Source organism: Dinoponera quadriceps, unplaced genomic scaffold, assembly GCF_001313825.1.
Source record: "Dinoponera quadriceps isolate SergipeBrazil2010 unplaced genomic scaffold, ASM131382v1 scaffold4026, whole genome shotgun sequence".
In the NCBI taxonomy this organism is placed as follows: Eukaryota; Metazoa; Arthropoda; class Insecta; order Hymenoptera; family Formicidae; genus Dinoponera; species Dinoponera quadriceps.
This window is the reverse complement of record NW_014558538.1, coordinates 31,744-55,926: the sequence shown is the minus strand read 5'-3', so window position 1 is coordinate 55,926 and position 24,183 is coordinate 31,744. Positions and strand designations below refer to the sequence as shown.

At 45.0% G+C, this 24,183-nt stretch overlaps 1 protein-coding gene across 11 annotated transcripts in view; it reads right to left on the bottom strand.

Moving 5' to 3' along the window:
• The window catches only part of LOC106749913 (arf-GAP with SH3 domain, ANK repeat and PH domain-containing protein 1), a 45,273-nt gene that overhangs the window by 7,277 nt on the left and 13,813 nt on the right, over positions 1 to 24,183 (bottom strand). For 2 of the 11 annotated variants that reach the window (XM_014629849.1, XM_014629851.1), the window contains exons 2-16: positions 22,653 to 22,725; positions 14,961 to 15,106; positions 11,056 to 11,310; positions 9,950 to 10,035; positions 9,596 to 9,752; positions 8,996 to 9,260; positions 8,191 to 8,418; positions 7,181 to 7,403; positions 6,839 to 7,019; positions 6,271 to 6,546; positions 5,791 to 5,910; positions 5,493 to 5,703; positions 4,379 to 4,666; positions 4,130 to 4,290; positions 1,911 to 1,979 (exon numbers count right to left, since the gene is read on the bottom strand). In XM_014629849.1, coding sequence (XP_014485335.1) covers positions 1,911 to 1,979; positions 4,130 to 4,290; positions 4,379 to 4,666; positions 5,493 to 5,703; positions 5,791 to 5,910; positions 6,271 to 6,546; positions 6,839 to 7,019; positions 7,181 to 7,403; positions 8,191 to 8,418; positions 8,996 to 9,260; positions 9,596 to 9,752; positions 9,950 to 10,035; positions 11,056 to 11,310; positions 14,961 to 15,106; positions 22,653 to 22,725 — 2,739 coding nt within the window. Of the gene's footprint in view, positions 1 to 1,910; positions 1,980 to 2,903; positions 3,683 to 4,129; positions 4,291 to 4,378; positions 4,667 to 5,492; positions 5,911 to 6,270; positions 6,547 to 6,838; positions 7,020 to 7,180; positions 7,404 to 8,190; positions 8,419 to 8,995; positions 9,261 to 9,595; positions 9,753 to 9,949; positions 10,036 to 11,055; positions 11,311 to 14,960; positions 15,107 to 22,652; positions 22,726 to 24,183 lie in introns of those variants that run through there. The other 9 variants (XM_014629845.1, XM_014629847.1, XM_014629848.1 and 6 more) reach the window with 7 other exon arrangements.

The following is a 24,183-nucleotide window of genomic DNA, read 5'->3' as shown; positions in this document are numbered from 1 at the left end:
TTTACGAGCGAGGACGTTGGAAATTCTAGGGAGATTTGATACTGAATTGACACTGAAAGTATTCTCAACGGCGAGTGACGCTCGCGATTCCGATCGGAGTCTCGGTTTCGTCGCATTGTGGATTAATCGAATGATTGATTGACCGACGATCAAGGCTTCCGGTCTCTCCCTGTAGTCGTCTTGTTCGATGACGTCAGACGGGAACGACGAGAACACGCCGACACGGAAAAGAGGAATTAGCTGTCCATATAACGCAACGGGAATTTAGTTTTTAGCCGTAGGAGCTAAAAATTAGATAGAGGGGCAAAATATTAGTCGAATTAGTTGAATTTCAGTTGTATTATGTCGACAGCTAATCTTTACCTGTGGCTAGTTTTCAACTGTACGAAGTTTTTCCCCGTTCAAAATTCTCGCGAGACATACGTTTAAATAAAAATATACATCCATAAAATGATACTTGCGATCGAATCGCACTTGTGAAGTACTCCGAAAACTTTCTTCTTGCTCTAACAATCAACAAATAGCCGAAAAATCAAGTATGACGTACAATTTTCCTTTTTAACTTATCTTTTTCTATGATTTTTTTGTCACGTTATTTTTTATCGATTGTTCGAGCAAAAGGAAAACGCTGGAAGTATCTCACAAGTAGGAATCGATCACAAACGTCATTTTGTGAGTATATCTTTTTACTTGAAGGTGAGAATTCTGAGCATGGACTTCCTCACTTCTGACATCATAAAACAAGATGGTCGCGGCGAGGACACAGGGGCCTTAAGATCTATTGATTTCTTTTTTTCCTTCGGGAGAACAAAGCTAGAAAGGCGGTAAGTATTGATTAATGCTGACGGAAGGGGCTAGAAAAACATCCAGTATACTTGGATGGATATTGATCGAGCGTGTCTCGATATGCATCCCTAAACTAGAATTTCCAGTTCCGAAACACCGAGATACGTCATGCTAGTTACGCGAATTGTTTNGGGGGGGGGGGGGGGATTTTACAAGGGGCTAGTAGTGATATCACGGAAGTCGGAGGAAGTATGTAGCGCAATACCGGATGCGATCGAGTATCGGCCAAACATAATAAATCCATTCCGGAAACCCATGCGACACAATCGGTATTTACAAAGTATTTACATTACACAGGTCTCGGTTATAAATAGTTAGAACGTGTGATTCACAACGGTAGATATGTAACTCGTTGAAGGAGCAGAATGAGAAAAAAGAAACATCAAATGACAATGAGAGAAAAACCATACCGATTAATGACTCGGACAGAACGATCGATGTCGTAATGTAGATGTTAGATTTTCACACGCAACGCAAAACATTTCATGTCGCCAACAGCGAGTTACATCCGAGTTATACCACGGAACGACTTGTCTCGGAGAGAGATTCGTGTTCTCGTCTATGTCGGTTGATCAGAGACGAGCTCAATGTTAAATACGAGAAAGGAACGACCGTTCTCGGCGATAACGCAGAAACAATAATAACAATGTTAATTAACTTGAAGCCTCGACGGGGTGAGTAGCACAGACGATGATACGAACAGCACGACTGATCATGCAAAAGCACTGCTACACTTGAAAGTATCGTCGATACAGGTTAAGACAGACAGACAGACAGAGGTAAGCTCCATCGGCGACGGTCGTCGGTCTCGAGTTCCCGTCAAATGTCGCGACGATTGCGCGACGTTCTCTCCCCGCAGGGATCACATCGTCTCACAATCGCCTTGAATCCCGATTACCAACGACAACAAGTCGAAGACACGGCTAATTACTTCACGTTAAATGCGCGTCAAATAACACGAGATTTGCACAAGAATGATAGAAAGAGACACATTGTAGGTATACTTATTCGTAAGAAGCGGTTTCAAGTGTAACATGCCGTAATGTGGGATGGCTGATGTTTACCAGATTCAGATTTGGGAGCAAAGATGAAGGCTCCTCGGCGTAGCTCTCTAGCCTGGACCGGTCCCTTCGCTGTACCAACAATGGTTAATAACAAACCATAAAGCACTGATCTTGAGATGCATGCATTTTTCTACATATCCACACCGGAGGTAAACGCGCGCGGTCGGGACTGTTGCCCCACGTGTCTCATTCGGAGACGGGAACCGGAAGAATTGTCCGAATTGTGTGTGATTAATTAAAAATTAATAAATACCTAATCCGATATTTAATCTATCATCATCGCGCACATGTGCCCGATATCGATTCCCTTCCGTATCGAAAGTACCTCGGCTCGTCGAAACGCTCTTCCAAGATACGACGCGACGCTCATTGTGCGAATTCGATCGATCGTTACGTGTCACATTAGCGCTCCCCCGACGTTATCTTGGGGACCTTCTCTTCCAGGAAGTTTTGCTACGAGATTAAGAGGATTGTAAGGCGAAATGAGCTCGATAAAAATTCAGCGAAACTTGCACTACGTATACGTTGAAGTATCAACCGTTTAAGAGCTAAGATATTTGAAATTAAAGTTGATGTTTTTTATATACGTGTTCCTTGAGATTAGCGCGCTATTTTTTATTAATTTCTATTTTTAGTGCAAACTAAAAATATAAGATTGTGAAGAGAAATTACTATGATATTAAAGATTAATATGCGAATATTGTACACAAATTTCAGAATTATTGACTATTTTGTCTTGAAGATATAGCAGTGTCAAGTTTATAATTTATAATAATACATGTACATACGTACATATTTAAATATTTATATACTCTTTTCTATAACTTGTACATCTTTATTCAGATCAACTGATGCATAAATATAGTATTAATAAGAAAAACAAAAAAAAAATATATATATATTATGTTTGTCTATCTATGTTTATTTATATATGTTTATCTCAATTTTGCTTCAAATTAACATTTATTATTTAGATAATAAAATACAAGCACAGAAGCGTAGTTTTGCTCGATAAATACAAAATTTATGAGAGGGTCCCTTGATGCGCCGCTGGAAACACGGCACTGAGCCTTACAATCTCCTTAAGACGAGCGACTGTGTGCGACTCGCGACGTGAGATGAGTGAAAAAATGACTCGAACGATGCGCGATATGACGATGATAAGTCATGTTGTGGTTCTACAGTTACATGTCGGTGAGAGATTAATGCAGATAAGGATCGGAAGATACAACGATAACGGTGTGTCTTGGTGTGGACATCGGGAAGGGTAAACGAGTGGTGACAGGTTGGTGGTGTGCGTGGTACACGGTTAGTAAATGTAAATACGCAAAATGCTCAAGCCCGTACACGAATGAACCGAGTGGGTGCTACACTACGGAGGAAAAAGTAACGGCACAATCTGTTAGTTACACCTCCTCTCCCCTACTGTTAATACGAACTTGGACTGAACCGAATCCGTGACCAAATGTGTACATGTGCGAGAAAAAGAAAAAGAAAAGAACAGGTGAGGCAGAAGGACAATTGTGTGATCCTCAAAGGCTTCGGGCTTCCTTTTAGACCACCTGGACGGGTCCTATCCTAATAAACAATAAATTGACCCAGAGCTTCGCGAGTTCTATGTACCGCCGATAAGTTACATCTGGACGCTCTGAAGAGAATGTAGAGTGAAACTGTAATTTTCCAAATTGCCGCGACTGTGAACGTAAGACGTACCCTTAAGCTGAAGAATCCATCAGGATGTTGTTTTAGGTTTGCGTACTCTGAGTCTGTATCTGTAATAGATACAGTAAGCCTTTAGTCTTCCGTTCTAAACAATAGAATGTAACATAATTCCCGACAAAAGGCGTCGTCCGCGCTGCCAAAGTCATAAGATATCGCCTGAATCTAAGGAACTGTGACGTGTGGTAACGTTGAGAACGCTTTTTGTTAAAAATTCGAGAAAGGCAGAATTGACGGTAAATATGATCGCCAGGAGAACGAGGATTCGGCTGGTCGAAATCCTAGTTACTCGATCTGAATCGTAGTTACACGGTCACCTCCTTCCTCTTCTTTTGGAGTATATTAAAAGCACTATCCTGATTGATCTTCGACTCAAAGTTACGTCTTATGTTCACAGTTACGACCATTGTGTGCGAAAGCTTGGAAGAGATCCGCGTGTCGGTTTTCATGGAACCTCGAGACCGTTGTCGAGACAATACTCGCACCGTTGTATGCCTTACCTTGCGCGGCGGCGGGATGGGATTGCCCAGACCATGATCGGAGCACATGGAACTCAGCGACTCGCTGCTGCGCCCGTTGCTGAGCCTGGACGTGACGGACGGAGCGGGGGGCGGCGGATTCCGCGGTCTCTGCAGCGTCGAGCTGTTCGCCTTGTCCATACCTGTACGTCAGAGGAAGAAAGAGAGACAGGCGTGAGTGTCGCTCTCCAGCCGGCGACGCCAGCGAGATTCTTCGTTTATCGAATGTACCGTGTCCGGTCGACGAGTCGCCGCTCGGTGATCTCTTATGATGTTGGCTATTTAGTGTGTTCAACGTATGCGGTAGAGTGTGTAAAGTGTGGCCGGCTAAAATCGGTTCGCTGGTCGTACGACTGTGCGTCGACGTAGCCAACGTGGCCGACGTGGGTAGCGTACCGTAGTGCGACGACGGTAGAATGCCACCGCTGGCGTTCCCGGCGGGCGGCGGCGGCGGCGCTACTCGTTTCTTCAGCGAACCGTGGATGTTCACTGAAATATCCGGCGCCATCGGGGTGGGTACTGCGAAGCGGCAAGATCGGCGTGATTAAAACGACGCTGCTTGACGGCGCGAAACTCAAGATAAGACGCATCATTCCTCGGATGCTTTTCGTGGAATATCGGACGTAAGGGGGGCCTTTTCGGGGTCATTCGACAATTACGTCACGCTAAATTGGGTATTTTTATCTCCTCTCGCAGACATATAGAATAAAAAAGAACTTATAATAATAATTATGGGTGATAATTACTAGACTGCACGCTACTGTCTTTTTCTGAGGTACAAGTAATTTTTAGACACATACTATCGAATTAATTATTTTATAATTTTGAGTAGTAAAAAAAATTGTGTTTTTAAAGGAATAAACATTTAACAATTGACACTTTGATTATTAACACGAAACCATGTCGAAATTTAACAATCCCCACCAAATATAACCAAACGTGCCATGAATGCAAAGTAGATAACCACGCCGCATCCATATTTACAAGTTATGCCATCTGTGACGTTCCATGGCCTTTACTCTCCCCTCCCTGTCGGCGCAGGCCGTCACGCAAGCTAATGGTTTCCCCCTACCCCCTCGTGGTGTGACGTAATTATCGAACGACCCCTAACCTAAGTTTAAACCTGAGTTTAAACTCTCTTCAGACAGCGACTTAAACTTAGGTTAAGCTATAATTGACGTTGACGAGATCGGGCATTAGAGGATTGTATCTATGAAACATTTTGATCCTCTATTAATAATCCTTCGTTTTAACCAAGTCTCGTTACTACTCGCAAGAGCTGGGATCAGAATCCACAGGAAAATGGGCAAGGTTCTTTCAGCGTAAATGTGAACGAACGACTTACCAGCTACGGGTTTCCTCGCCTGCGGCGGCGGCGGCGGAGGCATTTGTTGGCGATTCGTCGAGGCGCTCGGAGAGGATCCGCTCTGTAGGCTGTCACAGGTGCTGCTCCGACTACGCAGCGTCACCGGCGAATCGCCAGATCCCGTGCCACCGCCTCCGGCGTAAGACGGAGGTCTGCTGCGTGACTTCTTCTCTGGCGTTAGACATCCGTTCTGCGAGATCGATATGCGCGCATGTGAATACACGGGTCCGTTTGCCTCCGAGGTGATTTTCGTGTTAGGGAATCTCGGTCCACTTACTCTGTCCTCTATTATCGTCTCATCGTCGGAGAAGTCCGTGGAACCCTCGTCGTGGGACAGGTTCCAGTCGATGTTCACGTTGTCGAATAATGTCTTCTGCCTCTGCAGAGCATGACTAAGCTGGAAGCAATTCGTTTGTCAAGAATAGGAACAAGCGTGCATGATCAGAGGATAATAATGTAAAGTAATCAAAACAAAGACGAAAATAATAATAATAAATAAAAATAGTAATAACAAAAGTAACAAAATCAATAAATAAACAAATAAACAATGAAAAATAATAGGTAATAAAAATTAAGTAATAAATAAAAACAGGCGAAATCTGAACGGAATAAAAAAAGCAGTTTCGTCTATTCTGCAACGGCAGCGTTATCGTTATGTTGTCTCGTGCGGTATAATATGTGACAGAAAACCAGCGGAAATGATAATGATACTGTCGTTAAAAGTTACAAAGTAGACCTGCAGGTCGTGTTTCATTACCAATTCCTTGCACGTGTGATGTCCCATCTCCTGCGCGATATCCAACGGAGTTTTATCCTGCTTGTTTCGATGCGACGGGTCCGCGCCCGCTCGCAGCAGCAGCTTCATCGCCTCCGCCCGATCGTGGCGCGCGGACAGATGCAGCGCGGTCTCGCCGTCGATGGTCGTCCGGTCGATGCCGCCGGTTGGCATGTTTTGCACCAGGAAGTCCACGATGTGCAGACTACTACCCATCTCGCGCAGGATGGCCAAGTGTAACGCGGTCTCGCCCACGTCCTGAAACAGGCGCAGGCCTTTGTGATGTTTGCGACACAGGGTTATGTGCAAATAAACTAATGCAAATAAATTGGTAAAATAAATTAGCAAATTAGCAAATAAATTAATAAATAAATTAGTAAGTAAATTGGCAGATAAATCAATAAATAAATTAACAAATAAATTAATGCCAATAAATTAATGTAAATAAATTGATAAATAATTTAATGTAATCGCAAAATTGTGTAAACTAAACTGTAAAAAAGTTACAAGTATGATTTTACGAAAATATATATCGCATCATGTAACGTACCGATGTCGGCAACGGCGCCGCCAGATCCACGTTCTCGGCATAGACCTGGAGAAGTTGCTGCAGATCGCGGTTGTTAACGGCGTGCTCCAAATCGGAAAGTAGATCACGCTCGTCCGCGCACGTATTCATCACGTATCTCTTTTCCACGTACTTGGCACGTATGAACTCATACCTCTCCTCCCTTAAAAAAAACGCGCAAAAAAGAGAGAGAGAGATTACGGCGTGAGAAAACNAGAGAGATTACGGCGTGAGAAAACAGCGAGGGGGGGGGGGGGGCAATCAAAGTTGCGCGCATCGCTAAACGTGCATTTTTAGCGGCGCGCGCGTAACGTGTTCGCTCACATTGTCGACGTCGGCGACGGCTTGAGATTGTGACGTAACGTCGCCTCCATCACCTCGTTAAACGCCTGATTGGTCATGTGTCGTGCCAGCAACAGCTGAGCGGTGCCCACGTTGTCCAGCGTAAGAGACTGTATTCGCGATATATGCACGCCCAAGTCGCGGTGGATGCCGCTGCACTCAATGCACACTATTATCCCGAAGTTCGTGGACAACCACGTGGCGTCTGAAAAGGTAACACAATCGCCCTTCGTACAAAAACGGCCGCGTGATAACTGGAGCGCGCACGAGCTCGCAGTCGCACTTTGTCCGGCCGTCGTGCGGAAACGCCCGCGACAAAGGCCGGCCAGCGAACCGGAGAACACATTCATGCCACTCTCGATGGCACGAGGCGCCCTGCCGCGCAGTGGGCGCTTCAATTCTATATATAAGAGTGTAATTTAATAGATAGATATCGTGTCGTGCTCGAAAACGAGGGCGACGATCGCGGCCGCGCTCTGACATATTAAAAGATTTTCTTCACAAAGAAAATTTATACGCAGGATGTATCTGAACTCTATCGATAAACTTACAGGACGGGTTCTGATATTGAAAAGTAAGTAAAGAATATATATATATTTGTTTAACTGAGACTGCGGCAACTATATCGCAGAAACTAAACGATTGAGAACATATATTTACTAAGACCTTTTTATTTATTTTCTCATGTAGAATCCATCCTGTAAGCTCATCGGTGAGTTCGCTCTGTATAAAAACTAAATAAATGTTCGTCGTATAAAAACGATTCAGTTGATCAGTTCACATAAATCAATTGAAGTGATTTAACGAACAAAAGTGGACCGTTGTTTTGTACCTTTTTAAATAAAAGGTTATTTACGAAATTTGTTTCATAACATTAACGCGTTAGTTTGATCGTGAAACCGCTCTAAAGTGATGACAGACATACGTGGCAGGTGCGCTAAAAAGAAAGAGGCTACCGCCGATCCGTACGATAGTTCACAGTGGCCAGTTACCGTTTTGCGAGGAGCAATCGCAGCACTGATCGTTTCCGGGTAACCGCATCACGCATCGTATGACGGCCTGCTGCAACTCCACGAGGCTGGGATTGCCGCTGCCGGCCTCCGCCTTGCCGCTCGCGTCGAAGGCACGCAACAAGGCGCGTTCTTTGCAATTCACCAGGACCGACATCCACGCGCGCTGGTCCGCCTCGTCCTCCGCTTGAAAGTGGTACGTTCTATTGTCTGCAAACGAGACAATGACAATATCAAATGGCCGCTCATTGTGAGAAGAAACGCTACGGGTCTCGGTGTGGTCTCGGATGCTCGCTCAAGCGAGTGAAAATCGCGGACCTCCGTTTGCAGCTCTACAGCGACAGCCGTTCGAATTTCGCGGAGTGTCGTCGAACGATTCGATCGAACCAAAATTTGAGTCGTCGTCTCGAACGGTTATCCGAGGTCGAAAGGCTTTTCGAAGAAAACTCGCCGAGAGCCTCGAGAGTGGCAAATATCAATAATCTGATACGGTCGGCAGATAAGATTGACGTGTGTCGGATTACGTGTAGGCTACTATATAGAGTTGCCTATCAATATGTCAATAACTACGTCCCTTAACAATTCATCGGTCCCTATTCCCCGTTATCAATATGTAAGCACAGAGAAATTCCCAAATATTCATGACTTTCGGCACGTTTGAGCTCACGTCCAGGCTTTTATGAATGCCAAGAGTCGTGAGAGAAATATTCTAGACGATTTGAGAATAGTTCGATTACTACCACCGTCCATAGTGATTAGATTGTGTCTTGAGCTCATCGCTACTTACAGCTTATGAGATCGAAGCCTCGCTTGTCGTCCGGCACTAACTTGATCTGGCAGGTCAATAGGTTCACCCGAGTGGGCGGCTTGTTCTCGTCGGCGTGGCAAATATCGAGGTAACCCTCCGCCTGCACGGCGCATCGTCTTTTCTGCCAGACTCTCCTCATCTTGCCTTCGCTCTTCTTCAGCAGGTGGCCGGAGCGCGTGACGCCGTGCTGCTTGTCCCCCTGCAGCTGATGCAACGAGTAGCCCGCGTTCGCGTTCGCATTCAACTGTGAATTGCGTAAGCATCGTTCAAAATCTCAGTGTATATATAATATAGAATTTAATAACAAAGTTATTATTTACAAATAAATAAAAAAAAATATATATATATATGTACATACTTTATTTACTTCAGCTTACATACTAAGGAGTAAAACATATTTTTACTTATTGTAAAAATATATATAAAATAATTCTGAATCGTTGATAATTCCCGAGAAAAAATGTTAGTATATATTCTTGATATCAATAAAAGTGAAAAAAAATAACAATATCGATTAAAAGGACAAGCAAAACGAGAGCAAACTATTAGACTGAAAAAGGATCCATCTCTCGACGGTACCTCTTTGTCACATCCGGAGCTCCTGAGGAGGCTCCTAAGTTCCGTTAGCCGTCTTCTCTCCTCGTCCTGCGTCTGCCTGATCTTTTGCAACTTCACGCTGAGGTCGGCCACGTACGAGCCGAAGTGCTCGATCGTCTTCAAGCCGTCCTGAAAATAACTACATGCCGCCGGACGTAAGTGCTAGAAATCTCAATTGGCCGCAGCGATTGTATTCAAACCGCTCATCGCCCGAACGAACATGTTAACGCTTGTATCTCGAAAAGTGTTGCGATACCGATCACCAATGATGCGTGTGATTTTGCAGAAATTTTGGAAAATCACCACACGGAGACGGTTAAACGTACGACTACTCACTTGGTTTGCGCATGGTAATATTCGACTAGATGCTGCAACAATTCGATACCCTTCTTCGTTTTGATCTCGTTCACTTTGATCAGATACTGCAAGCAAACACAGACAGCAAATGATCGGCAGTTCTCTACCCCTCGATGCAGACTCACTCAAACACGTTTCTACCGAGTTATCGTAAACGCGATCCACAAATACAGGGTGTCCCACAATTATCAGTACTCGTTACTTCTGTATCTATCACGGATATTTCCGTATGAAGAATATTGTGTGTATCATCGCTGATTGAAGTCAAATAGGCTTTCCTGCAATCTTGATTAAAGCACAGACGACGATTGAGGACTGAATATGGTAAACGATGAAAATGGGCCAAATACAAAATTTATGGGATTCCAGCATTCTCCAGGTCACTCCGTGGATGCATTATTAGCGACACCTTACGTTACGAATTGTACGTGAACCGAATTTTTCTAATACATCTCACGTTTACCAAATTACAACAGGGAAAACAAAAATTAGCTCCCATAATTAAAATCTAGCTTCCACGGGTAAAAATTAGCCGTCCATATAATACAACTGAAATTTAGTTGATTTAGCTAATTCTTTTGTATCTAGTTTTTAGCTCCCATAGCTAAAAACTAGATTTGGTAACGAAATTTCAGTCGTATTATATAAATAGCTAATTCCTTTTTTCCATGAAAGAGTGGCGCATGCTACCGTTAAGCGAAAAAAAATGGAAATTAGAATTTTTGGCATTTTTATCTCGTTTACTATATTTAGTCCTCAATTCTTTCTTTTTTCCTCTCTCCCCCTTCCTCCCTCTCTCTCTCTTTTTCTCTGTCTGTCTGTCTGAGACACCCTGTGCAGACGATCGGATGCAAAATGTAAGCCGCTACAAGCCTGCGTCTCGTCCGCAGTATAAAATGTAAATGAAGTTCTCTCGAGTTGGAAGGCACATTTTTCCGCCGACACCGGTATCTGTGTACAACCGGATATCGGTGCACGCGTCTCATCGATAATACACGCGTCTCTCTCTCTCTCTCTTTCTCGCTGTCGCGGGGGGCAGAAGCGTTACACGCCATTTGTACGTGCTCGAATCCGCTATTACCTACCTCGCACATTTGCAACTGAAACAACCGTCTCTCCTTCTCCATCTCGTCGGCGATCTCGGCGGGCGTGACCTCTGTACGAATCAGACCGGCCTCCTTCGCGTGCTGCTTCTTCTCTTTCTCAATTTTCGCGTATTTGGCCTCGTAGTCCTTCCACGCCTTTTCGAAGGGCCTCTTCAGGTCGCCCTTCACGCCCCTCAGGTCGCCCTTCAGCACCGAATCCAACGGGAACATCACGATGTTATTGATGTTTTGCATCTGGAAGAACAGGATCGATCGTCGATGAGAATTCGCTGACCTCGTTTTTAGCGAACGCCGCGGGAGGCGCCGGCTGAATGTAAATTACGAGAGACTTTAAAGGGGATGAATTTGTGAGAGAGAGAGAGAGAGAGAGAGAGAGAGACGGCATCTTCGCGATATTAGCGAATCGAACGGGTTTGTGGTCTTCAAACGGGCTCGACCGAAACGCGAAAAAGAAACTAAGAGACACGGCCGGCAGAAAATAGATGAAAGAAACGAGGCTGCTCTCGGGCATTCCAGGACGCAAATCGACCACCGCCGGCCGGTGGCACTTCCGGCCGGTGAATAGTGAATCATCGTTAATTCGTGTCAGCATTTCGCTTAGTCCGTCGCTTCGCTTGCCCTGAATAGAATGCAGTGCTTCCTCTCGCAGCTTCTCTCTGTCCGCCTCTCCTTTCCTCTTTCTCTCTCTCTCTCTCTTGCTCTCTCGAGAACGATCCCTCGAACGCCTCGCGATTGCCGCCGCTCCTCCTCCGTGAAAACTTGGCTGGAAAGCGCTCGGAAGCCGCCTCGGATAATGGAGCAGCAGCCGGTGTGCAAGCAGCTCATAAAGACGACACTTTCGTTCCCGAAGCGAAAGAGAAGTGCACGACGCGCGCGCGCAAAAATGGCACACCGCAACGAAGAGACGTCGCCTCCTCGACATAGTCTCGCTAACGAGGGCTCGATATCGCGTGCATATGCGAAAAAAGGAAAAACCACCATCGCCGGTCGCGGAATTAATCACTCTTATCGAAAACGGTATTCGATAATCTAACCGACGACGATGCGATCGAGGTGTACAGCCATCTCGAGCATCTCGAATGATATTACTTCCGCCTCTGTGCGCGCTGGATGTAGTATCGCCGGTTGAGTCGAAGCCAATAATCCAATGCAGATATATTTTAACCAGTTGCACGTATGACGTCACACGGCACGAGTTGAGGCGAGCGGGCGCGCAACGACGACTCCACGGTGGTCTGAGATTGATACTACTGGACCGAAAGTCATTTCTTCAGATTTCACTTCAGGTTGATACAAACGCACTTTTATTGTAGACAAATAATCATAAATTGCTATCATTTCTTATTTTTTACTATACATCAGTAAATATGATGCTATACATCAGTAAATATGATGCTAAAAATATTTATACTCAGAGGTAAGTTTTTAGTCACATCTGTCAGAAAATTGTGCTATATATTACATTATCTTAAATAGTGGATGGTAGAATTATGTACAAGACACCCGATAATTTCCTCGGCATCCGTGGTGTGCAAATAGAACGGATAAAACTGAACAGGAAAGTCGTGTACCATTTTGCAAAAATTCGCAATAATTATGAAGGAATTAATTAGTTTGTGCAAGCTAACGAGCGCACAGGAAGCGGTAAGCCCGGATTCTGTATAAAGAAAAATACTGTATTACTTCTCAAGATCTCTTAGCAACGATGGATATCAACTGATAGCGAGAAATGTTTTTCTTTTAAGCGTGCAGCTCGGTGTCATATGCCGTTCCAACTAAATGATACAAAATTCTTTACCGAAATGACTTAAATTCCTTTCCTATTCAGATAGATATTTAAGAATATCGTAAAAGAAGAAATAACATATCATTTATTAGAAAAGAGTCTATTCATAAAAAAATGGAGTTATTTTGTATTTATCTAAAAAAAAATCGAGATAAATATTGCATCAAATGGTTACTTGCAAATGATTACTTTTCTCCTTTAAAGACACAACATTTTCTCTATATAAAAATTACTCTGATCAAAGTTCAAAGTTCCGGTGGAACATTTTTACTTTCAGACCACTGTGGGTTCGGAACTTAACCCGGGGAGAAACGATCGACGACGACGACCACGACGAGGAAATGGGAAGGGAAAAATCGCTTTAAGAGCCGGAATTTAGATTCAACCCGCGATCGTCCCCGATACATCGGTGAAGTCCGGAGGCCGCGTTGAAATCGCAACCGCGAGTGGCACGACGTTTAGAGTGCCCCTAACTCTCCCGCCTCTCCTCCCACGATAAATAAATTCGCAGTTGCTCGTGCGTGATAGAATCTAGGAGAGCCTTCTTACGCGTGCGCGCAGCAGCGGCTTACAACGTCCGTGCACGCTTCAGTAAACGTAATTACCCCGCCGTGAGACGTCCCGATTTGTGCCGCGCATAGCCAGCCAGCGCACAGAGAGCGCGGAGCTTAGCAAATGTTCTCGGGAGCGTTTAATTCCGTTTCTTTCCTCTCTTCTTCGTTCTCTTCACGATCTCGCGCGCTACGTACGCTACATTAAGCTGCATTAATTAACCGGCATTTCACTGTGATTAGAAAATGAAATCGTCGAGTTCGGAGAGAGAGAATTCTTGGATTCCGCCGAATGACCTCGCCGATTGCAGTTGAAAGCACGATCTCTCTCTTTCTCTTCCTCTCTTCGGAATTATTCAATTTTTATCTTTCAATTATTTTAATTATTTCCGCGGCTTGGGATTCATCCGCGCCGCCACGTGCGCCTCGCCGAGGAGGAAACGCGGCCGCTTGGAGAGCGCGCGCGCGCACACACACACACGTAACACGGCATCGGTCGTCGCTCGATCGCGAAAGTAGGGTTGAATCGCGCGACCGGCAATCTTCGACGACAGCACAGCCCGCGGGCGCGAAATTTTACTTGGTCGCGCACGCCAGCGCACGGCGCGCGCTTTTCATATTGATCGCAGGAGGGGGAAGGGGAAAGGTTTGACATTCTATTTTTGCACCTATACTAACGCGCGCGCGAGAAAAGGTGCGTAGCGCGCGGCGGCGGCAACGCGGGTCGTTGCCACCGACGACGATGGACCGTGAAGAGATTTTCCAATAACGCGTGCACCGCATCGGGGGCGCGTCGTTTTAATATCCGCTATTCGCGTAGCGGTCGACGAATTGCGGAACTCAAGGCACACGTCAACGATCGGGATCGACGCGCCTTGCCGCGTCTCGCGCGCAGCATTTCGCGACACGACGTGCACGCAGAGGTGGTACAACCGTTGACCGTCGCGTTGATTCTCCCATTAGTCGTTTTTCAGGGCTCCATTGAAGTTTCGATATCCAAAGGTACGATGAATAAACGTGATTCGCGACTCGCGTGTACTTGGTAACGCTTTTCATTGGCGCGTATATTGCTGGCCGTATATTCAATTTGTCGCGTGCAATTCGTTTGATCAATGTGCCATTCGTTAAATCAATTTGCCGGGTCGATTCGCCCTACGAATAAGTTGCATCATATGACGTGTTAACGTGCGAATTTTCCAAGGACGAATTTGTTCAAGTTAGTAGAAAATTATTTAATTTTAATTCAATTTCATCTGAATTTGTTATTTAATTCAATATTACAGTGGCGTGAATATAACACTTCCAATACGAGAGACAAGAGATTTTCCCCGGTTTTTCTTGTTACAGAATTCTGTGGCGAATATTTATTCACAGCGATGTTCGTCGCTATCTGCCGGCGATATTTGAATGTGAAAAAGAAAAACTGAACGTATCTGAATGTGCACACATATGCATCGGTATATTCCTGTCAGTTGGTGAATCGCCGTCGGCAACGCGGAACGTGTCGATGCGAAATTTCACACATGAGGAAAAGCGTCTGCACGTACCAGAGTTTTCATGAGGGCGCTCAGTTCCTTCGTGACGACCGCGAATTTGAGGAAAGCCGCGCCGATGTCCGGCTCCTGTTCCTTCAGGGCGGCATCGCCGAGTCTCTCCAACGCCCTGCCCAGGTACACCTCATTGTCAACGTGAGCTGCGAACAGGTAAACATATACACACACATACATGTCTCGTTGATTAATCTCCCCGGTGAAAAGCTACCCGCAACCGGAGTTTATATTCTATAAACCTAACGAGAGTTTTTCATTCGTCGTTTCCGTGCGAGTTCCCACGCGGACGAATCGCCCTTTCTCCGCCGCGATAATTCGCGAGCACGCGAGCTCAGCGCGAAATCGCGCGTGCGCGGCCCGTAAACTTCCCCCGCGCGGGATATATCACGCGAATATTAATACAGCGGCAAACATTCGCGAGAGCGGCTGCCATTAAATGCGCGTGCGCGCGTCGGACTATTAGATGTTCGCAAATCGCAGTTAATTCCCGGCCAGCTTGCACTTTTACCGCGTGTGCAGCAGCTACGTGCATCATGCAGCCGGGAGTCCACATCGCTCGCGGGCCCGCTTACACGCCGCGAAGAAACGTTGTATCTCTTTCCCTCCGTGAATGCGAGGAGAGACGAGAGGAAGCGAGAGCGAGAGGGAGAAATAGGAAGAGGGGTATATACTCGTAATTTAACCCTCGCCTACCGTGAGGCATTACATACTGCGCGCATTCCCGCATTCCGCGCTTGTACTTCGAATTACTTGGCAGCCTTGCAAGGCTGCGCTTTGCGCGGAATGCACGCGCGATAAACGCTTCTCTCTCTCTCGCTCGTTCGCTTTCTCACTCTATCCCCCCCTCGTTTTGCACTCTGTTACCGAGAAGGCTTTTCTTCCTCCAGCCACCGTCACCCTCTCGCACTCCTTCCGCTTCCCGAATCGCGGCCGCAATCTCGACGGCGCGAGGGAGCCCATCTACCGCTTTCCAATATATTCCCCGATAATCCCCCCCCTCCTCGACGGCGCTCCTTCTTTCCCGATGGCTGCACATTTCTTGCCTTTTCCGTCGATTTCCCGCGGAGTTTCTCACCAATGATATCGGTCCCCTTCTCTCTCGTACGTAACATGCATGACTGAGAGCATGTGACTTCCGCGCGGAAAAGAAAACTCGGTTCGGAGAATTGATTTCCCGCTGTCCGGGGGATCAGAAGAGAACTCGCGGATATATAGTGAGAAAAAGTTTTGAGACTTGTAGATCTGTGATCACGTAAGCGAAGAGAGTTATAGTCACGAGAACCATTTTTCCGGCAAGTGTTAGTATAGCGTTGGTGATAATAGTATTCACGGACGTAGTCAGGATTCCTCGTTCGGAAGGGAGGCAAAAATTTATCTCGCACAGATTATTACCTGTAAAGATTAATCGGGGCGTGTCCGAGTCTGTAATGGCCCTAGATAGACATGTCCCAAAATAGGCCTGTCTTCGTTGGGCCTAGATACGGCCTAGAAAGGCAAATCCTGAATGGAATTTCGTGAACAGGCCTTGAATAAGTTATATGGACGTAAATGCCCCTAACAAGGCCTGTGACTCATAAGAACCGGTCAGGGCCTAGTTAGACAGATTTACAAAATGGCTCTAAATTGTACCAGCGTTACATTTCTGTGTAGGATCTAAATAAAAATTGAGGAAAAATTGTACAGGGCCTTCCCAGCCTTCGTTTTAAATTTCTACCAGGATATTTATTTAGAAAAAATCCTCCTACGTAGCTGAAATACGCCAAAATCATTGCAGACAATGCAGGTCTGTTGGTGAAATTGAGAAGCTTTCATTTTTTCGTAAAGCACTACTGATATTTTATCATTGGTTTTTAATTACAGAACATGTATTGTAGCTATCTTGTGGAATATAAATTGTAATATATCATTACATTTTTCATTATCATGATTTTTATAATTTAATTGCTTCTCCCTGCCACAAAATTTGGGGAAGGAGGCAAGCGCCCAACCTTGCTCCACCCTGACTGCGTCTATGTTGCTACTACAGTTCTTTCGGTTAAAACCTGAAGAAGATACGGTCGAGGCCGAAAATGACTATAATTTAAATGGAACCTCTCTCGATGTAGAAGCGGAAAAATTCCTTGCAAGAGATTTCCATTCAACTAATTGTTGCTTCCACCGTTATCTCGAGACCGGGTTTTCACGGTTATTGTCCTCAGACAGATGTCCCCGCTCGCGATAACAGAGATATCGATTCTCGTCACCAGTTTTCTCATCTGCCCCCCTCCGTTCCGTCACACCAACTGACATTTTTCCGCGTGTACGACAAATGGAAATAAAAACGCCTCATGTGCGTGACTTCTCTCTTTCGACGAGGATATCTCTCTGGCGTCCCCGACACTTCAATCTCCTTTCCTGGAACTCGCCCGGAGACTCTCTTTTCATTCAATATCGACTGCGCTTCGAAAGAGGAGAGACTGCGATCTGATTGACTTTGAACAACGTCGACGCGTTTATCACTCGACTGGAAGAGGCAACACGTGCTTCCTCCGCGAGGAGAAATTTCATTAGCCGAGGTAAACTTTTCCGTGACAGGATACACACCGGACGTCGCGGCAAGCGAGAGACAGGAAAAGGCGCAGAGGGGGGAGGGGGAGCGAGGTAAAAGGAGTATTGTTCCCGTGTCGCGAAGTGGTATTCGATTCTCGCAGGCGGTGGCGTAACAACGACTACAATCGCAGTCCGGCTGAGCGGATAAACCGGCGACGGCGAACTCTCTCGCTCACCCCGACGGTTAATGAAACTTTCAATTACATTACGCCGATAGACGCGCGCCGCCGCGTCACGGTGAAAACGACGGGGGCCGGCGTGAATGAGAGAGAAAGAAAAAGAGAGAGAGAGAGAGAGAGAAGGGGCTCTTTTGAAATTCCGCAACAGCGAGACGTTCGCGTCGTTTACAGACCGTTGGATACCGCGCGCTGCGTGCGTCTGCTCGCTAAAACGCCGAGGAGTGAAAGCGAACTCACAAAGGGGAGGCGGATGGACCGACATCCTCTCTGTGTCTCCCTTCCCCGGTGAGTCTTCGCCTTTCAGGGCTCGCGAGAGGTATCGTGGCCGAGTGAATTTATCAGAATAGGATGCAAACGTCTCGGCGACGCGAACGACGGTATTCGAGCGCGCGCTCGTTACCATTTCCACCATTCTCGTCTCCGACGCGAGATTTATCGGTCTTTGCACCCCATTGCTGCCGGCGCGTCGTCGTCCTCCTGCTCCTCTTTCCTTCGACCGCGGAAAATTACGCGGAAGCTCTCTCGGAAGCTTCACACGCCTAGGTGGGTACATACCTAACGCTGCATGTAACACTACGCTCCGTCGGAAACGCTAATGCATTGCCACTGAATTTTTCAGACCGGCCTACGGCCGGCGCAGCTCCTCCCTGGCCATTGCCAAGGAGAGATATCTGGAATTGCATCTTTCACGAGGCGAGCGTCGAGCGCTCCCGGAGAAAGAGAGAGTCAGATAGATAGATAGATAATTTTATTAAGCACTCCGGGAGCGACTCCTCTCAAGCGCAAAGATAAGAGAACAATAATAATAAAAGAAAAAAAAAGCAACAAGAGCGGTGAATGCGTGCACAGAGAAACATTGTTGCACCGCGAAGAACAGCTCAGTTTACCTTTCTTCTTTTGGATAATGGTTTTCTTGGACAAAAAATATTTTCTTGATATATAACAGTGTTAAGATATACTCATTATAAATATTAGAAAAAAATATCATTTAAAATATCATTGTCATTTATCTAAAAATAGAATTTGGTCTCTTTTCAAAAATATGATAAACTTTATCGAAGAAAAGTTAAATACGGTTAGTTTGAATAAGTGAACCGAAGTTTTAGTTTCAGTATTTTAACTTAATATTTTTAGTTAAAATACTGAATTTACTATGATTTAGAATATGTTTTGAATAAATTTTTAGTAATTATGATGAACTTGTGATGTACTTACGGATATATAAACTTTTGAAATATTTGAAACAATACTTGGATGTAGTATGTATTTTTCTGTGTGTGAGTACAATTTTAAATACACCCCAATTATTTCTCGATGAATTTCGCAACGTATCTCGTGTCCAATAGGAAAATGTCTCTTCTGAGAATTACTAAGAAAACAAATATTTATTAGACACATGTTAATTTATCAAAAAAGGATTATAACCTTTTAATGACTAACTACATTCTACGTTGGCCAACCTTGAGTTGATTCAGTAGACGATAATAACGGAGTGATGTATACCGTGCGACACAATTGCTATGAGTAACCGGGATAATCTTTTGCCTCTTATTTTCTTTCTTTCTTGTTTTTTTATCATCATCTCGAGAAATAAAAATGATATAGCTAAATTCCGACGTGCTCTCCGTTCGTTGTCAGCGGAACGCTTCCGCTGGAAAGTTTCGAGAGTATCGAAGCCAGCGAGTGCTCCCGCGGGCCCATTGTCTCCTGGGGAATACGCGCGTCACGGCACGCGATTTGCGTCCGGCTACTCGGAGCGATACATCCTGTCTATCGTCAGGTAGTGGTTTCAAATACGAAAGGGAGAGAGAGAGAAAGAGAGGGGAAGAAAATGAGTACAGGTAACAGGTGAATAGTGGAAGGACCACCGCAGGAGGGAAGACAGGGCGGACACGTCGGAGCGGTATCGGGAGAAAAGTGGTCCATTGTGACCCGACGCGGAAATAATGCTGACCGGTCTCCGATACGGGCGACAGCTGCGATTTCCACGGGGTCGATTGACGGGCGGGACAAACGATCGGGGAAATCGCCTCTCGCGCGGGACCATGAAAAACAGCTGTATGATCGACCGGGCGGGCAAGCGGTGCGACTCGCGAAAACGACAACGAAACCCATCGTCGTCGGTACCGAAAGAGCCCGAGCATGTGAGATGCACACGCAGCGTCCCATTTAAAGAGTAAGACGGAGATAAAAGCTCTCATCAAAAAACAATTTCATAATGCCAGGCTCCCACGAGTCATCTTATTACGCGATATAATTACGGCTCGTTCCGCGCGGCTCCCAACAATTACGGCAGGATCTTACCGCACGGTTGTAAGGTCCTCGACGACGCTTCGTGACCTGACGAGGTAATTCCTAGCGCGGCTACTTTCTCGTTGAGCGTCACGACAGATCGGCGACACAAAGTGCCGGACACAGGCGCGTTTCGGATCGCGTGTACCCTCCGAGCGATTCGTTTCCGGGGAGGGAAGCCTTCGGGTGCGGCAGGTGCGCGGGAATCGTGAGGACTAACGGGCGATTCAAACTTCTTGAGGGAAGGAATTTTCGCGTAAGGTAAAAAAAAAAAGAAAAAAAGAATCAGGGGTATATCTGTGCGAGAAACGCGGAGGAGACCTCGTCGTGGAAAGCGAAGGAGCGGCCCCGAGAGCACGCAACTTTCGCGCGCGGAATAACGCGAGCGTTATCGACCTGGCGAAGAAGGGAAACGCTGCTTTAATCTCTCATTAGTCTCGCGGCACGCGCGCTGCTCTCTTTATTCACGCCACTGAATAAGTCGGAGGATCCGCGGCTATTCACACGTCACTTTCGACGTGTGTGATTGACGACGGCGTGACGACGGTTCCGCCGAAAATCGCGCGGCGCGAAGTGCGCAGCACTTAGAGAGATAAGATGGGAAATTCCGCGCGCTTATGCAACACGTTGGCTATTTATTCCGTCGCGATGAGACTGCGCGAGATTGTTCGGCGATAACCCCTCGCGTAACGGGGAAACTTTTTCTACATAAATAAACGCAAATAAATTTATATAATGCACGCGCGCGCGCACACAGGTGGAAGATGCGGCGCGTGGTGCGATAAGTGATAATGCGCGGGGGGATCGGCGATAAGGTCTCTCACGTAACTTCGATGTTGCACGAGCGGAGTTGCATAAAGCTTGCGAGGCGCATTTTGACGCGCCTCGGCATTTGTTAGGCTCTAATAAGCAGAAAAAGGATGTTAAAGAATCTTTACGCGAGTAAAAAATGGAGCGGTGTCTACAATAGGTGTAGTGAGCCCTAATCCGTAAGAAACTGACCAATCATAGTCGATTATTGTTCTCACATTCGACTATAATTGATTAAATTCTTACAGCTCACTGCACTTATTATAAATACCGCTTAATATGAGTTATTGAAAATGGCCGTGTATAGAGGTTTCTTTAATTAATAACTCAAAAATTTGCGTATTATTTGCAAAATGGTATAAGACTTTTTTGTTTAGAGTGGCTTAATCTATATTGTACCTATATTATACCTATAGCATATGACAGCTGTTGTATCTAGCGACAGGTTCAAGGTTCGAAGTTCAAGGTTCAATATACTAATGTCTGTCGCTAGAACATCGGTGGCCCACATTGGATTTTCCGTTCAGGCCGCCTAGCGCATATATTTTCCGTTACTTCTTCCTCTTCATATATAAAATGATTTTTGTAGTCTTATAAATATTGTAAGATATAATCTTATAATAAATGCGGCAACGTGAATCATCGATGGCTCACGTGGCGTGAATGGAAAGTCATGTGAAACTGACACAACACTCGACGTGTTAATATCATAGTAGTTCTCCATCAAAATCTTATTTTTATAGTTTAAAAGATATCAAAAATAGAAATTAAAAAACAGCACACTAATCTCTCTCAAGGAACACGTATAAAAAGTATTTTAGTTTTAGTTTAGTCAACTTTAGTTGCAAATATCTCAGCTCTCGAATGTTCAATCTCTTCCTGCAGGAGCAGTTAAATAATATCCCAATATATACTTAGTGCATGTTTCATCGAGTCGTTATCAAACTCATTTCGTTTTACAACCTCCTTAACGCCGCTTGCAACGAAGACCACACCGTCGTAGTCGTCTCGCGACGGTATATAATTTAACTTATGCGATTTTAATGCGGTCTCGCATGTTTACTCATTACATTTTGAAATAAACATTTCACTTCGACGTGAATATTTCAACGGCTGATGATGTCATACACCGAGCACGTCGCACTCGTCGCATGAATAAATGACGTTTTCTGATAACCGCGACGTTCCTAGCCGTGTATCCAGCGACGATCCACGTTGTCGGCGTTGACGCGTTATCGATCGGCCGGCTCGTTTATAGAATGATGGGCGCGGAGGTGTAACCGCGATCGTAAAGATGCCGATCGCAGACTCCAGAATGCAAGTTATTCGGAATATAAGCCCCCCGAGTCTCTCTCTCTCTTTCTCCCTCCCTCTCTCACCCGGATGGCCGAGGAAACAAAGGGGCGCCAGAGAAATCGATCTGTCTGCCTTGATGGAGAAGTGGCGGAAAGCCAGCGAACTCGACGTAAAAGTCAGCCGCGGCTCAGGGTTTCTCAGTCCGCGAGTCGGTCTATGGACTTTCAGGATGTTGACCCCGACACGACTTCTCCATTCGTATACGCGATAAAAATCCAGACCGAACGCTCCCCGCACGTATTGTGTATACACCATGTCGATGTGACTTCACAGTTTCGTTTCGTCAGCGCAATATCATGATACTTCCCTCTACTTTTTCTTTCTTTTCATTCGCGTCGAGTCTCTCTCTTTTTAAGCGAAAAATTATCGAGCACGTGAGATCGACACATCGATTTGATTACCCTCGTGATCGCGGAAACGAGGACGCAACTTGATGAAAATTTAAAAGTATAATTCGACTCACCGTTTCCGGAATTGTGGATGGCTTTGATGGCCTTCTTCAGCTTCGTCAGACCATCCCTATCGAAGTCCAAGGTCTACAACAAAGACAGAACGATAATGATAATGCGACGCAATGGATGCTCATAAAAATGCTAATCTATCAAGTTATATCTAGGAGGAATAAGCGACCCTCTGAAAAAGAGAACATTGTGAAAGTTTATTGGTCGATCCAACATTAGCCGTCTCTCTTTCTCTCTCTCTCTCTCTAGCACCAATGCGAAATGAACCGTGTCGACGTGAAATAAAAGAACAAAGGTAGGAAGAAGCGTGCGATCGAAAAGAGGAAAAGGAAGAGCAGGATAAGGAGGAGGAGGAGGAGGAAAAGGCTCGGAGCTGCGCAATGATCGAGGGCGTCTGGATGCGCTGGGAATTTGTTCGGATCGCGGACTAACCGCGATATAAACGCTGGGGATACTATACTCAAATATCGTCGATGACGGCAAACACCGATAACACTTTAATAAATGAGTCATCGCAAGAAACGCCCTCGATCAACGAGAATTAACTCTCAAACCGGAACATAATTTTTCAAGTGATTTTTTTAGAACATCCGACTGAGGGACGGTTATACTCGTGTTGCAAGGCCGTAACTTTAATGTAATGTTTATTTTTGTAGCCTTATCTTTTCGAGGAAGAAAATAAAACGCGTTAGAACGATTTTGTAATACAGAGAGAAAAATGTTTCTTCGAAATTAATAAAACTTCTTTGGTTGAAACGAATTTGTCTTTTAGAGTGGAGCAAACAAACGAATGTTTAAACAAACAGAATTATTTGATTTTCTAAACAACAAATATCTTTGCGTCAACATATTTCTTTTATATCCCCGTCCAAATTATTACAATGTTTAGCACAAGTAATAAATCATTTGACAGATGTAACACTATGTTAGAAAAATATTAAAGAACTTCTGTTTGTTTTAGTGTGGGACAAAATTTAATGTATAATGAAATCAATTTTCTTTTAATGAAAACTAAACGTTAGTTCTTAAGTAATACTGTTTCTTCTATCGAACAACATGGTTTACTCTAGTGAAACAAAATTTTCATTTTCATCAAACAAAATGATATTTGTCGTTAAATTATATTGTTTATATATTAAATAAACCGAAGTCAAACAAACACGTATACTAAATCCAAAGAAACCTTTTTCTCTATGTAATATTGTGTAATATATATTTTACCAATATAGCTATGTGCAAAAGTGGAAATTGCAGTCGCCTGACAGAAGAATGTTTCAAGAAAATCCCGGTTTAAACCTTGATTTTCCTTGATCAACAAACGGGTATAACAGTTTAAAAGGCTATTAGACGGCGGTTAACGGATAGATCGGAACACAGTACGGAAATGCGAAAGAATTGAAGTATCAAAAAACTCGTTCGTTTATCCGCTAAAAACGAGAACGCCGGGGTCGTTATTATCTCGTCCTCCTTTACACACACCGACGATTGTTCGTAATGTTTACGGATCGCCGTTTCGAGTGCACGCGCGATACA